The following is a 17,552-nucleotide window of genomic DNA, read 5'->3' as shown; positions in this document are numbered from 1 at the left end:
GCCCCCTCCCTGTGTCTCCCAAGGCCACACTGGAGCCACTCAATGGGCTGCTGAGGAGGGCTGGGCTAAGAGAAGCCCAGCACATGCCCTGGACTGCCCACCCGACAGGCCTCTCCGCCTTTCTGTCCAATCTGTCCCCGAACCCAGCAGGAGAAGTCAGATAAATAAATGACAAGGGCAGTGGCGGGGGGGGGGGGGGGGATAGCATCTTGCTGGCTCTGCCTCCATATCTCATTCTCTTTCACCTGCACACTGGGGTGGTGTGAGCTGTAAATAGCACAAAGCAGGTGCCCCCAAAGCTGTAACTTTTATTGCTCTGTGTGTGTGTGTGTGTGTGTGTATGCATGATGTGTGTTTTGTGTCTAGAGACCAGAGTCTCACATTTTCCATCATCCGCCACTGCCCCTCTCTCTGTTTTTTGAGGCAGGGTTTCTCACTAAACCCAGAGCTCGGAGCTTTGGCTCGACCAATCATCTGCCCATCTCCAGCTCCCCGGTGCTGGTATTGCTGATGTGCGCCTCCATGCCTGGCTTTTCTGGGAGAATGAACTTTCTGGGCTCTGAACTTTGTCTCTTTGGCTTGAGAGGGAGAACTTTGCCCAGTAAACTGTGCCCCAGCCCCTGCTGTTGGAACTCTCACCATCAGAAGCTTATTTCAATGTACTGCTTGCTTCTTCTAATCTCCCAGTAAGCTGGGAGGACACTGGCACTTTAAGGTTGTGGAGGCCACAGAGGAAAATGGGCTTAGTGAAGTCACACAGCCGAGGGTGGTGGAACTGAAGCTCTGCTCTGCCTGTCTTAGAAGCTCTCCCTCTGTTCAAAGTATCCCACTCTGCAAAATGGCCCTTGTTTGTGTCCAGTGAGTGCTGTAAGGGATCCTGGGCTGAGCCTGACAGGAACACTGTTACCTGTTGATGAGGGAGACCACAGCCACGAACAGCTCTTGGTACAGGCCGGAAGCCATCCCTTCCACACACTCCACACCCGTCATCTTGAGCCCTAGGATGGGGAGAGAGAAATCAGTGTCTGGAGATCATGACCTCTCCCCAGGTCAAGGGCATCAATATGGAGTAACCAGGGTCACGGTTTTAGGACAAGGTACAAACATCCATGGCCCTCATTATTGTAACCTATGTCTCCTTTAAGAGGCTGGGAGGGCCCAGCAGTAAGGGCCATGGGGCACAGAGTGGAAGCATGGGTAACGTTTGCTGTGCCTGTTTGTCCGGAAGCAGTCACAGGCTCAGACTCAGACTCAGTCAGCCCTGAGAAACAAGGCAGTCTGGGTCCACAAAGCCCGGCGATCCTCTGAACTGGCCAGGATCACCTTGTTATCCAGGCAGAGCAGATGGTGAGGTAATGTGGCTCCGCCAGTGCTGAGGGGCAAGCCAGGAGCAGGACAGTGGGGGACAGCAGTGGACTTCCCTCAGTGCTACGGGATGGGAAAGCTCAGCAGGCCTCAGGCTTGGCTGAATGCAGGGGCTCTAGGGCCGTCCGTGAAAGCATCTGGCCTTGATGCTGTACCGTGAAGAGAGGCCAGTCACAGCTCCTGACCTTTCACCCAGATCCCGGCACCGAATTAGAATCCCTTTCCCCTCAAGAAAAGCACTTCTTCTTGGACATTCTAGAGGGCCTCCCCACAGCCGCTCCCAAGCATTTCCCATCCCTCCTTTATCTCCATCCCCACCCTGGGCTGTTGCTAGGCAACCGACAGCCTCCCAGCATTGATCTGAGGCACACAGGCCCCTTGTCTCCTTAATGTCTATCTCTGAGACCTTCGCTGGACAGACCAACTCAGACTCAAGAAGTGCTGTGTCTGTCCGCCTGCCTGTCTGTCACATGTGCATTCGTTTCATGCATGTTGCATGTGTCCACGTGTGTGCACAGTCCCCCACAGTGGCTCAGGCCCAATCCAAGAGGCTATCCCATGGCTTTTTGTGTCACCTCAGCATCTACCCTAGCCCTAGCATCTGCCACCCCCACCCCACTTCCATCACCATGTTTCTGGTCCAGCAGCGTCCCTTCTCCAATGACTGTGTGTGTGTGGGGGGGGGTGTTATATGCATGTAAATGTGTGCATGCACATATTCAGGTTCATATGTGCTGGTGTGTGTGTGTGTGTTGCCAGTTACATGTTCATGTAGACATGTGCATACACACATGCAGGCAGTGTGTGGGGGGTGGGGGGTCTAGACCAGAGGCTGAGCCCAGAACTTGCTCAGTGTGCCCCAGGGGGCTTCTTTCTCACTGCTGACATGCACTGCTCAGCCCAGCTTTGGGGTGGGCTCTAAGGATCCAAATGCAGGCCCCCGAGCTTGCATGTCGGGGACCCTCTGCACTGAGTCACGTCCCGGCCCTCACCTGTGATTTCCACAGGCTCTCTTCCTAGTCACTGCTTGGCCTCCCAGCTGAGATTTCCAGACCCTCCCCATTAAGCCAGTCGCTGCAAACTTTGTGTGCTCATCGGCACCTCTCCCCCACGTCCCTCTCAGTCCCAGACACACGAGGCTTGTTCTCATCCCTCACACGGGGAAGCCTGCCTCCCCCGCCTGTCAGGATCACCACAAACACAAGCCACAATGGAAACACATCGCCCCTTCAGTTACCAGCCAGAGTGAACTGTTTGACCATAAGCACCAGACAGGGAGGAGCCATTTCCTTTCCCCCCAGCTGGCATCCCCTAGCCCTCACACACGTGCGCAGAGCATCTCTCTAAAGTCTTAATGGACATGGGAAAACACGGGAGAGCATGGGGTGTAGCTCCTAGTGCCACCACAGCAAGGCGCCGGGCACCCAGAGGGCAGCCCTGAGGACGTGGTACCTGAGCAGGCTTCCCTGTCCTCCAGGCCCTGGCGCTGCGGCCCCGATGTCATCTGCTGGATGATCTGCCGTAGGTGGTGCTTGAAGGTGGCGGTATTCAGCTCCTCATAATCACAGCCCAGGACCTCGGCGGCATGACTGGCCCACTCAAACCGCATGAACTGCTTCCGGCCCACTGCACAGAGGAGGAGGAAGGGGTGCGGGGTGAGGTGCCAGGCACGGGATGGCCGCATGCCGAAGAACACCTCAGGGAGCCGCGCCACCTTCCCACTTATTTTATGGTGTTCTTTTAAGCCATTAAAGATAGCATAGGGAAGCACCCTAAAAGGAGAAGAGGGTAGAATGAGGGTATGTTCACACATGTAATTAGTTATGTGCACACCTGCTACCCTTTGACCCCGGCCTGCCCACTCAACCATGCAGCCACCTACCCAGGTACCTGGCCACACACCCAACCATCCGACCAACCACCTGCACGTGCAGGACACATCTGCTGAGCACCGCTGCTGTCAGAGCAAGAGATGCAGCTAACAGACCAGGGAGGAAGGGAAGCAAGAAGCCAGCAGGCAGAAAGGTGAGTGAGGAAACTTCAGGTGGAGAGCATTGAAAGGAGAAACCAAACCAGAACAATGGAGAAAGAGTGATGCAGGTTCTGCTAGGGTCTGCTGCTCAGAGGGACCCTGGGCAGATGAGACAGTGGGCCCGGGCTGTAACCACTAAGGAGCTTAGAGGTAAGGAGTTCATACAAAGTCCCTGAGGCAGGATGAGCACCGTCTGTCAAAGACAACCAGCCTGGCTGGAACACAACAGGGAGGAGAGCAGAAAAGTGACGTCATCAGAGAAACACCGGGAAGGGAAGCCATGCTGGTGAGTGGTGTGGGGCCATTTAAAACACTTCTGGTTTCATGTGGCAAAGCAAGTGCTCACAAGTAAAAGGTTCAGTTAAGAGTGGATGAGGAGCCAGGTGTGGTGGCTCACGCCTGTAATCCCAGCATTCAGGAGGCAGAGGCAGGCAGAGATCTGTGAGTTCAAGGCCAGACTGTCTACAGATAGAGTCCAGGTCAACCAGGGCTACGAGAGAAACCCTGCCTCGAAACAAGCAAATAAACAAAATCGGTGAGAAACCATTGCACGAGATGCTGGGACATCATTTCTAAAGTGCTGTTACAATGAGAAAATGGGGAGGAGATGGGGAGATGGCTCAGCCTGGCAGGTGCTCACCACCAAGCCTGAAAGACCTGAGTTCAATCCCCAGGACCCACACGGCAGAATGAGAGGGCTAACTCCTGCAGGTTGCCTGTGCGAGCCACACAAAGAAATAGATGTCTTGAAATTATTTTAAATCACATGACAAACCGGAACACAGTCAGACAGAAATCATGGCGGGCTGAGTGGAATGGTTTTGTGACCTAAATACAAATAACTGACTAATTAAAAAATCACAATTGCTCCATCCAAGTGTTCTCTGTCTGCAGTCTTCTGGCAAATGTGTTTCTTTCTCTAAAACACAAACTACCGCTGCCTGCAGGCATTCCTCTGTCCCCCATGTGACTGCCAGAGCCCAGAGGGCCAGGCAGACAACCCAGCAATCAGTCTCACGGTGAAATTGGAACCCTGGGAGAGATTCTGCCTGAGACATTAACCAGCGCTACCCAGGGAGTACAGTACATGGTGGCTACCCAGTACATGGTGGCTGCTTGCTGGGCGTGCCCGTGTGCCATCTCCACAGGGATGCTCACCCAGAGTCAACAACAAAGCTGAGGCTCAGGGAGTCAGTGAAAACAGATGGCATCGCTGATGAGGGTGGTGATGTGGGGTATGGTTATGATGGTGAGCCATAGTGATGGTGGTGGCAAGAGTGATGGTAAGTGATGGTGATGATGGTAAATTTTGGTGATGGTGACAGTGATGGTAAGTGATGGTGATGATGGTGACAGTAATGGTAAGTGATGGTGATGAGGTAAGTGATGGTGGTGATGGTGTCAACAATAAAGGTAGTGACAATAGTGGTTAAACCTTACTGACCTTGCCTGATTGACCATGCCACATGCTTAGTTCGCCTTGTCTAGATGTGGGGGTCTAAATGAAGAGCCCCGTCCATTGTTTATCCCCACTATTAAATTTTCTTGAGGATCCTAGCACTACTATCATGTGTGCATTTTTGAGACAAGGTCTCACAATTCAGCCCAGGCTGGCTGGAGCTCACTGCACAGTTTAACTCTCGGCACCCCACCTTCCCTTCTGGGGGGCTGGCACTGTGGACGTGGACGGTCACTGTCCCTTAAGATGAAAAAAAAAAACTATTCAGAGAATCACCAGACAATAGACAGCTGCCTATCCATCAAGTGCCACCTTAAAGAAACCTACCACGTCGTTAGGACCCAGATCCACACCCCCTGACAGGGACCCAGTCGTCTCTTAGGTGAGCACATCGTTAGTTCTCCCTCTCAAAGGAGAACCCCTGTCAGCCATCACAGAGAAAGCAGAAATAAACACAACACAGGCGCCAGCGGGCCATTAGCCTCTAATTAGATCCCTTACCTCCCAGGCTAAAGCTGGCTCTCTCTTTGTTAGAGAGCTGAGCAGGCACTAGAGAGAAGCTGAATGGCTTCCAGGCCTGTTATCCCTTGGTGGGGCTTCCTTCTTCCTGCTCAAGGGGTAGTTGGTGGTGTGAACCCCAACTACCCCAATGAGGAATGACTTCCTCATTGGTGTCCCCCTTCCCCTCCCCCACACCATGTGCATCTGCGCTGGAGTCTCTGCCCCTCTGTGCCCCGCAGCTACCTGCCCAGTCTCAAGGGGCTGGTGAAGCTGGGGAGTGAGTTGGCTCCAGTGAGGTTCTGGGAGGAGAAACTGGTGATCTGCTGGGCTCTGTGGCTCCTCCTGGCCTATGGGGGAGGAAGGAAGGAGGACATGCCAGGTTCTGCTGTGGGGCCTCCAGCTAGCGAAACCAAAGTAGCCTGTTGGGGACGGGGGTGTCCTTGGCCGGTAGCTTGAGTGCTGAACCCAAACTTGACTCCTCTGCCTTTGCTCTGACTGGGGCAGCAGCCCTAGGTGTCCCAGAAAGGCCAGGGACTCAGAAATACCATCCGACAGGGAGAGAGAAGGTACTGGGTCAGATCACCAAGAGGAAACAGCATCAGCTTCCAGTTTCTGCCACTGCCATTCCCAGATGACTGCTTCTCCGGCAGCTGCACAGTTACCGTGATCTGTGGAAGACCACAGGAGCCCCAAGATCCTTCTAGAAGGGCGCAAGGACTGGGTGGAGATAACCAAAATGCCTAGAGCCTGGCCACTGTGTCTCCACCTGCAAACTCCAGGGGACGCACTTGGCCGGGTCCTGGCAGTGCAGGGTGCCCCCTGCCGGTCTATCAGCTACTTCAGGAAATGGCTGGGTACCAGGGAGAATGCTAGCACTGGGGATGAGCATCCCCTCTGGGCATCCTCGGTTGACTAGCCTACTTCTCTACTGAAAGGAGGTTGTATGTTATCCCAGTGTCCGATACCAACCCCTCCAAAGCCAGGGACATTGTGCTTCCCAGAAGGCTACAGGGGACAGGGGTTCCCCAGCGGCTGGAGTATCTCTTCCTCTATCAGTTAACAGTAATGGCAGCCACTGACACCCGAGTAGGGCTTACATGCCAGGGCCACTACTGGGCCTCACCTTGTCCATGCTCACAAAACCCTCCAGGAGTGCGCACAGATGGAAACAGACTACCACAGCGCATGGCCAAGTTTCCCCTCCAAAGTGCTACAGGAAGTGGCCAGGAGCCTGCCCGCCCTGTGCAGCAGCTACTCTGCCTTCGTAGAGAATGGAGGGCGCAACCATGTTAGGCCATCCACTGAGGAATGAGTCAGGGAGCGGATGAGCTGTAAGGCTGATGGCTGGCCTTGGCCACTCTGTCCTTGCTTCTCCCTCCCAAGTCCTGGGAAAGAGAATGTATGAGCACCCCTCTGCCCCCGAGGAGCCAGCCATCTGGACCATCAGCCCACCACCAGGTCTGCAGCAAGCTGAGATAAAAGCCGAAGAGAAAAGCAAAGGGAGCCTGAGGAGGGACAGGAAGGGGCTGTCAAAGAGAGAGGGCAGAACTCCTGACTGACAGGGAACAGGGTGGGTCTTCCCCTGGCCCAGGCTGTTGCAGGGGGGTTGGCCACACATTCCTGATTCTCTTCGCACTGCCCACCAGAGCACCACAGGCTGTATCTGACATAGCCCCACTACACGGAGCACCAGCCATTTCTTGGGTTTCTGGTGAGAAACAAGTCTCTCCCATGGCAGGATTCAGGTGCCCCCCACCCGTGCTCCCCAGATCACAGTGCCGCCCCTCCTGGTTCCCTCTTGGCTCATGTCGCATATGCATCTTGTCCCCGAACACTTGCCTCAGCATCTTCACCCCACCAAGGTCCCAAGCCAAGGGAAAGGCCCTAGAGAGGCCGCCACCCATGTTCAGAAACCAACGGCTAACTATGTTTTCCCTTCACATGATGGCGCCCAAGGAAAGACTCCAGCGGCGAAGCCAGCTGCTGTCTCTCTTGCTGCCATCTCTCTTGCTGCCATCTTGTTTATTCCCCAGAGGCTACCTGCACATGTGAGTGAGGCCAGGCTCAAAGCATCAGCCGCTTAGGCAGGGCAGGGCTGACTTGAGGGTCAGTGGCAGCAGGTGTTGAACAGGGCCGGATGGCCTCTGGGTTGGGTTTCAGTTTCTCCAGTTTCAGTAGAGGGAAAAGTGACTCCTAGGGCTGCAGTCACTGCCAGGTCCATAAAGTAAGGGCCTGAGTTCAGGTCCCCAGCACCACGACAGAAGAAGTGTACTATCAGCCCGAGAATCCCATAAAATCCCAGCACGGAAGAGGCGGAGACCGAAGCCCTGGGCCAGCCTGTCTAACCAAACAGGAATGCTTCAGGTTCAATGAGAGGCATTGTTTAAAAAAAATAAGGTGGAGAGAGCTTGGGGGAAGCAGCCGAAGTCACCTCTGGCCTCCCAGGTCGTGACAGCCGTGACAGCCGTATATACACACCGAGGAAAATGATCCCTGTATGGTATCCAAGTCACAGCCCGGCTAAGTGTGGTCTCCGAGGGACTTCTCAGAGCCTGCAGTGGTTACCATGTCCCGTCAAACACCGGCCCGGAAAACTCTGGCTCAGCTGAAAGAGCCCCCACACTTATTCTGTCTACGAACTACCCGGCATGTAAAGCTTTCAATAGAGAGGACAAAGGGGAAATCGCAGAGTGAAAAGGAAGGTGCGAGGTAGGTCCTGAGGCTGTAGCCTGTGACTCAAATGCACCTGCAGAGGCAAGGTTTGAAACAGGGAGGGGCAGGGCAGGAGGGAGAGAGCGCTCACTCGTACAAGCGCACAAGCACACAAGCGTACAGCTATTGTCCCTGCTCACTGCGGGTTCAATCGCTATCAATTACTGTGACCTCCTGCATTTATTAATAACCGCGTTATTTCTCCTTCCAACAATAGCTGAGCTGTTCCTGAATTACTCAACATTATGGGACTTATTTATAATGCCGGAGCATCTGGCTCCCACTGCCTCACACAGAGATTCATAATTCTGAAGCCTGGGAAGACGGAGGCCACCTGCGGAGACTAGATAAGCCAAAAGGGATGTGGCCGCTTTAAGAAGAACAGGCGTCAGTCCCCAGAGGCTAAGTGGCCGGTTCAAATCCCACCTCCACCCCTTGGCATATCTGGGCAAAGAAGCATCTAGAAACTGGTGCCTGGTAGGAATAGGCATCACCCCTTAGGGCTGTGGGTAGAGCTTGCACACCTTGGTGTTCTGGGTGGCGACATTCCTGTGGACACTCAGGTGGGATAATGTCAGACTGACCCCAGCAGGCTTGCTTTGGAGCAGGGTTTCCTAGAGTCTCCAGTGTGCCCTGAGCACTGAGAATCCACAAGAGAAAAAAAGAATAGTCCTTGGGGAGGTCTCTAAAACTAACACAAGCAAAGCTTCAGCGGGCAGAGGCTGACGGGAACTCCTCTTGATGCTGGGATACTATGGGAAGAGCCAGAGGCCAGAGGTCCTAAGACAGTTATGGCATGGCTGTGAAATCTCAAGCAAGAGATGTCCCCTTTCGAGGCCTTGGTGTTTCTATCTGTAGAATGGGTTGGCTGCTTTCCCATTGGGCACTGAAGAGTGAAGTTAGACGCATGATATGGAGCCAGCTACACAGAGGAACAGGCCGTGGAGCGGAATGCACAGGGAGTCACACAAGGTGGCAGCGGGACCAAGAGCCCAGAGGGACCAACAGCAGATCCACGAGCGACTGGCCTGAGCCCACTCAGCTAGGAAAGGAGACTCCTGGAGGGACTTGGATCTCACTGGGCCCAGGCTAGCAGCCTTTCAGCAGGCTCATGCTCTTTCAGCAGCAGGACCACAGGGGTCACACAGCACATCCTTTGAACCTACTTAATCACCACCATCGTGGTTATTATCATTATCATAAACATTGTCGCCATCGGCGTCACCATGACCATCGCCACCACCATCATCGCCACATCTCAGCCATCGCCACCGCGGCACCATCATCAGCCCCGCTCTGTGTGGGAGCCAAGCCGTGTAGGCGGCACTGAGCACCCGGTGACCACTGAAGGATGCCAGCCTCCACCGTTATTCAGAGAAACAGAGGCTCAGAGTGGAGGGCCTTCCGTGACACTCCGGGCCACAGAGCCTGTGGTGTAGCCTCCACACCCACCCCAAGGCCTGGAGCTGCCGGGGAGCTCTGCCTTCCAGCCCCAGCCACTTCAGGGAGTTCATTTTTCAGAAACTTCTAATTGTTTCCATCCCAGAACAGCCATCCCGGCTTAATGAATGAATTCAATATGCTCAGAAAATGCAGAATAAATCCTCGCCTGTGGCCCAGAATAGGCCTGCTGTACAGCTGCTGGGCCAGGAGCCAAGCCACCAGCTGGGGCAGGGCGGACAGGCTCAGATCTGGCCTTGAGAAGCACACGGGAAGAGGGCGACAGGAAGGGGCTGGGCCTCGGGAGCACTGGGCCCAAGGACAAGTCAATGGACTCTCCCTGATGCCCAGTCACATGCCAGCCCGCAGCTGTCCATCTATCAGGGCAGGGCAGGGCTTCAGGTGGGAAGTCAGACTCCAGGCATCACATGCAGAGAGAGAGAGAAACAGCAGCTGTGCAGATACTGGACACCACAACCCCAGAGCCACCTCCCTGACTGCATCTGTTCTGTAGGTTTAGCTGCATGTTGGAACCCCTGGGCCAACCTGAGAGCTGTTGCCAGCCTGGAACACCCCCCCCACACACACACACACACATACATACATACACCCGGCCCCAGCACTGTCACTGTACTTGCCGCAGGCAAACCACGTGGTGTGCAAATGTTGAAGGTGCTGTCCCAGGGCATCTGGGGCCTGACATTCTATAGACACAGAGGAGTAGGAAAGAAGGGAGAGAGGGGCACTGGGGAGACGGTGCAGCGGGAAAAACAGCACAGCACGTGCTGCTCTTGCACAGGACCTGGGCGAGGTTCCCAGCACCCACACGGAGGCTCACCCCCACCCGTAACTCCAGTTCCGGAGTATCCAACACCCTCTTCTGGCTCCCAGAGGCTCCAGGCCCGAATGAGGCAAAACACCCAAACACATAAAATAATAAGCCTAAAAATCAGTAGAAGGGAGAGAGAGAGAAAGGGGGCGTGAAGGGGAAAACGGGAATTCTGGTCTCTTTCTGCTGATGTGACAAGTGTCATGACCGAAAGGGGCTTAGGGGAAAAAGGGGTACTGCTCAAGTCACCCACTGTCTCCCCTGAGGGCAGGGGGGAAGCAGGTGTGAAGAAGTGTTGCTGGTTGGTGCCGAATCCTTTCAAGTGTTTCTGGTTTTCATAGACGTGGAGTGTGAGTAGAACCACAGCTGTGAAACAGCAGGGAGAGAAAGAAAGAGACAGAGAGACAGAGAGACAGAGACGGTGGGCAGAGCAAGAAAAGCACTGCCTTTCTTCCATGCTCAGGACATCCTCAGCCTAGAGCGTGTCCACCCACCTCCTCCACCCCCGACTGGACTGCCTCTGCTGGTGTCCAGCAGAATATGGGGTGCTGGGCCCTGTCCAGAAGAAGATGGGGTTCTGGGCCCTTGTCCTTAGTGAAACTGTGCAGCAAACCTCTTGGTGCCCGGCATTGCAGCCCCGTTCATTCAGGGGCTGGCATCTTTATGTTGGTGGTAGGGAGGTGGCAGTGGCCTTGTTCCTCACTTCTTTCCCACCACCAGCCTCTCCTGGGCTTATATATGATCTGACTGTGTCATATATTAGGCACTGGGTCAGTGTCAAGCAGCCTGGTGAATTTAATGAAGGGCACATAAATAAAACACACTACCAGCCTTCACAAAGAGGCCAAGCCACATAAGCTGCAGACAGAAGCACCCTCACCCTGGCTGCCAGGCTGGATTCTGATTGCCATGGTCCTCTCTGTACAGTGATGAGGGTCAGCCGGCACAGTGGCACCCAGCTCCACTTTCTGTGGAGATTGATGAGGCCACAGGAATTGGGAGGGTTGATGACAGGCCCAAGTTCCCTCACCAGGAAGGACTTCCTATTGATGAGGTCATATCGGTACTAAGGGGATCTGGGGAGCTGTGAATGGTCAGGATAAAGGGGTCAGCCTCACAGGAGTGCTGGCGCAGGCATCGCTGTCACATTTTACAGAGGACAATACTGAGTCCCCAAGGACACAGAGTTGCCGCAGTCAGGAAGCCAGACTGGTCCCGGGAACACCCACACCCTCGGCCTAGAGAGTCGCCTTCTGTTCTGCTCAGCTCAGCCTCCCAAGCAGAGTGTTGCCGGGGATGTCAGAGGATTGGATGGAACCAAGGAAGGACTCCTACAAATGAGGGGGGTTCTCTGAGCACCCAGAATGCAGTTTGGAATAAACAAAGCAAGGCAGACCCAAGGAAACTTTAGAGGCAGTCCCCGAGTTCAACATCTCGGAATGACACAGAACATCTCTGAGCTTTGGTATCTCGAGCCACAGGGACCCCTGCTCTGCTCTGCTCTATCTGTCTCTGTCTGTCTATCATCTCTGAAAACAAAAAGGTTCAAAGCATGTAAAACTGCTCACCCATCCCAGCTTAGATGGAGGGAGGGAGTGGTCAGATTCTGGGATGATTTTGTTCACGGCGATGATTTTGTGCAAAGAGCCCCACCTTGAGTTTTAGGTTCATGCAACCAGGGGGCCCAAGATGGAGGAATGGAGGCCAGTTCGTGCTCTAGGAGCAAATAGATTGTCCCCTTGAGAAGTGTCCTTGGGAGGCATGAGAAGACCCTGGCTGGCTTCCATCCCCTCAGCAGGAGCTGGAAAGTGTGGGGTGGGACATCCTGAAGCCACCAGATGCACTTTACAGAGCTGACACACTACGCCTGAGAAACCAGCAGGGCCCAGTATGCCATACCCCAGACACACGACGCAACTCTATTCCATGTCAGACAAGGAAACCAAGTCTCAGATAGCCTAGGCTCTGCTTGGGGCAGAGGCCACAGTGGCAATATAGCTACACTGGTATTCTGGGACACTGCTGGGACACTGCTTGAAAAGCCAGACCTTGAAGCTTTTAGCCAACCGAACAAGACGAAGTACCACATCTCAGAAGAGCGCCACAGTCTCCATCAATGTCATCACAAACCTGAGCTTGGAGACTGGAAGCCTCTAGGACATAGGACACCCAAGCAGCCCACATGGAGAGACCTCAGGCTGTGAGCTCAATGGAGCGAGCCACCCAGTCCAGGCAGCTCAGCCTGGGTCATTTCTATCCGCCACCTATAGAAAGCAGCCGCATGGGAGCCTCGTGCCAGGAACCCCAGGGTGGCCATTTGCAGTTATGAGAGCCCCAACGCTTGGGATATAATGAACTGTGATTAAGACCTAGAGCCTGGGGCTGGCTCTCAGAGAGGTGTACCATGTACATGCTGGAGCCCTGGCTTGGAACTCTCAGAGCTTTGCTCACCGAAGGCATTTCACAGCCGAGCCACACGAAGCCCGCCAGCCTCAGTGCCACGGGACAGGATGGAGACCAAAGAAACAAGAGACTCCAGTTCTGGACATCCGGGCCATGTGGCTGCTGTGCACTTCCTAACTGCGTAACAGACCCTCATCAGCACTCTGTCATGTGTGTCCATGTCCGTGTGTCTGTGCACCTGTGTGCGCGTGCGTGTGGAAGCTAGGTCGGCATCGGGCATTCTCCTCAGTCTGTCTCCATCTTGTTCTTTGGGTCAGATTCCTTCACAGAACCTGGAGGTCATCAAACCTACATCACCTAGGCTATCTGGCCAGCAAACCCAAGGGATCCTCCTGTTTCCATCCGCCACCGCCGGGGACACAAACGAGGGCCAGGGCCAGGCTTATGAAAATGGCAAAGATCCAAGCTCAGGTCCCCATGCTTGCCTGGCAATCCCTTCACCAGGTGAGCCGCCTCACAGCCCCAGCCCATCTTACAGGAAGAAAACCGAGGCTCCGAGGTCCAAGCAGCCACCTCTGCACTCTCACCCAGTGCACGAAACCTCTCGGGTAAGAGCATCAGCACATGCTGTCACACTCTGTCACTGCACAAACCCCCACACCCAGCCAAGGAGACCCCACATCTTCCCACCCAGACCATGCTGGCTCCAAGTAGCAGGATCCCAGCTTCCAAAGCACAGGCAGGCACAGGCAGGATCCTTGATTAATGAAAATGAGCCTAATATATTTCAGAGCGATCTGTTATGACACAAAGCAGAGACGTTTACACACGACTGTGGATTTTTTAATAGCTGATTCTAGAACAACCCATTATGAAATCTTCCAAAGCAGAAAAATACAGTAAATCACGGGGCAGGGCTTCCGAGCAGACCGACGGTGGCTCTCCATAAAATAATGTAGAGGGTGGGAGGCAGAAGGAATTACTGCCGTAATCATGAGTTAATAAAATATTTATAGGCATGGATTTCTCCCCTATCATCCTAGGCATGTCCGTGCAAGGGAAGCCCCTGAGTACTTATCAGAGGGGGTGCCCGCCTGTCCCAGGCAGAGAGGGAGTTGGGCTGAGCCCCTCTTTACCATGGCAGGCTGACTGCTGTCTGGCCCTGGGGTCTGCTTTCCAATTGGAGGCAAAGAGCACGCTGGGTCAGCATGGGAAAGTGAGACAGGTTGTCCACTGGACTGGTCCACAGCTGTGGCCACCTCCTCTGCCTTCTTCTCCTCCTCCTCCTCCTCCTCCTCTTTCTCCTTTTCTTCTTCCTCCTCCATGTCTTCCTCACCCGCCTCCTCTTCATCATCACTCTCTACTTCCTTCTCATCCTCCTCTTCATCTTCCACTTCCTCTTTATCGTCACTCTCTACATCCTCCTCCTCCTCCTCCTCCTCCTCCTTCTCCTCCTTCTCGTCTTCCACATCCTCCTCTTCCTGCTGAATAGGTCCAAGACGTAGGGAGCTTTCTCCAGACAGCCCTCCCCACTGAACACAGCCTGGAGCTGTCAGTCAAAAAGTCCTAGCCTATCAGAGCCTAGAGTTCATCATGTGACCAGTTCTAGCCTCTTCCTTCTCTCTAACTCCTGGGCATGGCCACCTCCGCCATGTCTGCACTCAAGGCAAGACCGTCTGTGCCCACCCAGGGACTAGCGTTTTTTAGAAGCTACAGAAAATGACATGAGAACTCAGAAGGAAATGTACATGACGGTGGAAATGGGAATAAGGTGACATCACCCTGGGGATAAAGAGCCACGAGTGGGCCAGGAAGGTCCTCCCTAGTGCCTCTGTGGAGTGTGTCTGCATTTAGCCTGCTCCAGACTCCTGGCACCCAGCACCGAAAGAGGAGAGGTGGGACTCCTGTTATTCATGTCACCAAGATGGCGGGCATTTGTCCCAGCGACATGGCAGTAGGAGAGACAGGAAAGCACTGCAGCAGACTAAACAGCAGCACGTACGTAGTCAGCGCCTGTTGTACAGTGCTCACAGTGAGGGCAGGGACACCGGGGCACCGCCACCCAGCTGGCAGTCCCAGACCATGAGGACAACTGGCAGAGCCCAGCATGTGTGGCGGAGACAGCGTCCATCCCATGGGCAAGCTCAGAGCCTAGGGCCACTCCGGCCAGCAGAAGTCACCGGCAACCTAAGCCCTTCAAATCACATGGAAGCAGGGCCGGGAAGATGGCTCAGTATGTAAAGTCCCTGCTGCACAAGCGTGAGGCCCCGAGTTCAATCCTAGCACTACATGCATGCGCCAGGCATAGAGGCCCGTTGCTAGCCTGGGGCTGCAGAGGCAGAGGCCGGAGGGTCCTGGGTGCATCGGCCAGTGAGAGAGCCTGTCTGAAAACCCAGGGAGGACCACACCCGGGGAATAGGTCCTAAGGTGTCCTTTGTCCTACACACAAGCACATGCACTCATATACACCCACACATGCTCCCACATACACACATATATGCACACACATACATACATACACACCACACATACACACACATGCTACACACATATACACACATGCATACATATCACACACATTACACATACATACATGCACACACACTACACATAGACACACATACTACACACACACACAATTTACAAACAATTCCAAATTCGTGTCCTCAGCCATGGGCTACATTTCAGGTCTCTGTGGCCCGATGTGCCTGGTGACCACTGCCGCAGACAGCAGGGATGACAGGGTCTCCATCCGTGTGACAGGTTCGCACGGACAGCACGGGCCAGAGGGCCACTGGGGAACCCTGAGATGGGAGTGTGACAGGTAGAGTCTGTCCCCACCTTGCTGGGAGAGAAGCCACACAAATGCCTGCTGCACAGACAGCTGGCAGGAGGGCCCGCCCGTACCTTTGCATGCCCCTGCGGCACCCAGGTGGTAGATGGCCGCCAGCACCCGCCAAATGGCTCGCTGCTCACTCTCCGAGATGCCCAGCAGCTCCATGGCACCCCGGAGCTGGGAAAACGCAGCTGCCGCCTTCTGCTTGTCTTCAGGCTGAGGGAGAGGGAGAGAGAAACAGGCCATCACTGTGGAGAGACTGGAATTCACAGCTCAGAGCCGAGGTCAGTTTGCAGGGCACGTGGTCCATTTACTGCTGCAGTAAATTACGCACGGTTAAGCCGGGCTGGGTTTGGCAGCCACATTCGGACTTCTGGGAAGGCTGTAAATGTCATTTGCGTCTGCTTTGGGGTGCAGGGGAGGTTTTATCCGTTCTTGGAAGGATTTATCGGAGCTCTGATTTGCACTGAGCTCTGGTCTGGATGCCATGATAAAGGAGCCCAAGCTCAGCTCTGGAACCTCTCAAGGCAGAAGAGAAGAGAGCATAAAAACAATGCTGGGTTGGGGGAGCTGTGTGTGGGCCCCAGGCCTAAGCAGGGACACAGGACATCACAGCGAATGAGGAAAACCTAAGATGGGAGCTGAAAGGTCGATGTGGGAAACTGGCCAAATGAACGGAGGGGACAGCGGCTGGCTGACCAACTGAGGATCCAAAATAGTTATTAGTGAAGGTGGATGAGGCAAAGAGGGAAGGCAGATAAGGCCTGAGTCAGTCCGGCGGTCAGTCTCAAAAGACACAGATGCAATTCTAAGGAGCGATAATTTGCAGCCAGATGGTTAACTACTGAGACTGGACCCCACTTCTATTTCTGCACCCACAGCAGACATCACTAATCAATCAAGATCCCACAGCAAGCCAGTAAAGCCAGAATTGCTTCAAGGACACCATCCTCTGCCACCACACCCCAAGATCTACCTCAGAAGCTGAAATAGTGCCTGTTTGCCATCCTCTGTGGAACAAAGGGAAGTTGCCAGAGAATTTGAAGCAGGAAAGAATGGCCCAATGGGTTGTTTATGGGTTATTGAACTTCTCGTGTCATTTTTTTCTCAGATTTATAGTTCTAATTATGTTTGACTCAATATTAAAATTAATCTGAAAGTCCTGTGCATGAGCCATCTGGCCAAGGACACACAGCCCAGAAGCCTGGAAGGCAACGAAAAAGCGAGACGGGAACAGGAACCCTTTTGACAATAACCGACCACAGCAGAATAATGAGAGGCCAATTTGTAGCTGGTCCAAGAAGAGAATTTGGGTGACACGGGGCCAGGCAGCCCAGTTAGAGCTGACAGGTCCTTGAATTGTGTAGAGTTTCATGCCCAGAGAGGTCAGGGCTGATGCCAAGAGGTCACACAGCAGATTAGCCGCAGACGCAGGACTGGAGGCGTCCCTGGCTCCTGACCACGCTGCTTCCTGTCAACTCCAGTCACCTCAGACGACTGAGGGACACGCAAGGGTCCTCGGCCAGTTGGCCCAACATCGAAGCAGGTGGTGGCGTGGAGAGGGTCGCCTGGGAAGCATTTCCATTAACAGAAGAAGCCTGTCCCACCGCTCGGTCGTATTCCTGGGCCACCACAGAACCACAAAGACCCTAGCAACCAGGAGCTGAGCCTAGCAACCGCAGCTGTGAGGGAGGGCGCCTCACGACAAGGGCCCGGTTATTTATGAGATTTCAAAGTAGCGGGAAGGACACACAGAGGACAGAGTGAGATAATCCTGGCTCCCAGTGTCAGCAAGCACTCCGTTTTGAATAACAGGCAGAAGCTGTCACCGACCACTTAGCCTCAGCGAGAGAAGAGGGAGAGTCTGAGAGAGCCCCGCTCCTTTCTCTCCTCACACCCCATGTCTCTTTGGAAACCGAGAACATGAATTAAAAAAAGGAGCTGCAGTTCTGCCCAACGTGATGATGGTTAGAGG

The 17,552-nt window shown here is 54.2% G+C and overlaps 1 protein-coding gene across 1 annotated transcript in view; it reads right to left on the bottom strand.

Annotated features, from left to right (window-relative positions):
- Nucleotides 1–17,552, bottom strand: part of Myo18b (myosin XVIIIB) — a 176,296-nt gene that overhangs the window by 141,977 nt on the left and 16,767 nt on the right. The window contains exons 12-14 of the mRNA XM_060383234.1: nt 15,649–15,793; nt 2,818–2,991; nt 908–998 (exon numbers count right to left, since the gene is read on the bottom strand). Of these exons, the coding sequence (XP_060239217.1) occupies nt 908–998; nt 2,818–2,991; nt 15,649–15,793 (410 nt within the window). The remainder of the gene's footprint in view (nt 1–907; nt 999–2,817; nt 2,992–15,648; nt 15,794–17,552) is intronic.

This window comes from Meriones unguiculatus, chromosome 4 (genome assembly GCF_030254825.1).
Source record: "Meriones unguiculatus strain TT.TT164.6M chromosome 4, Bangor_MerUng_6.1, whole genome shotgun sequence".
Lineage (NCBI taxonomy): Eukaryota > Metazoa > Chordata > Mammalia > Rodentia > Muridae > Meriones > Meriones unguiculatus.
This window is presented reverse-complemented; position numbering and strand designations above follow the sequence as displayed.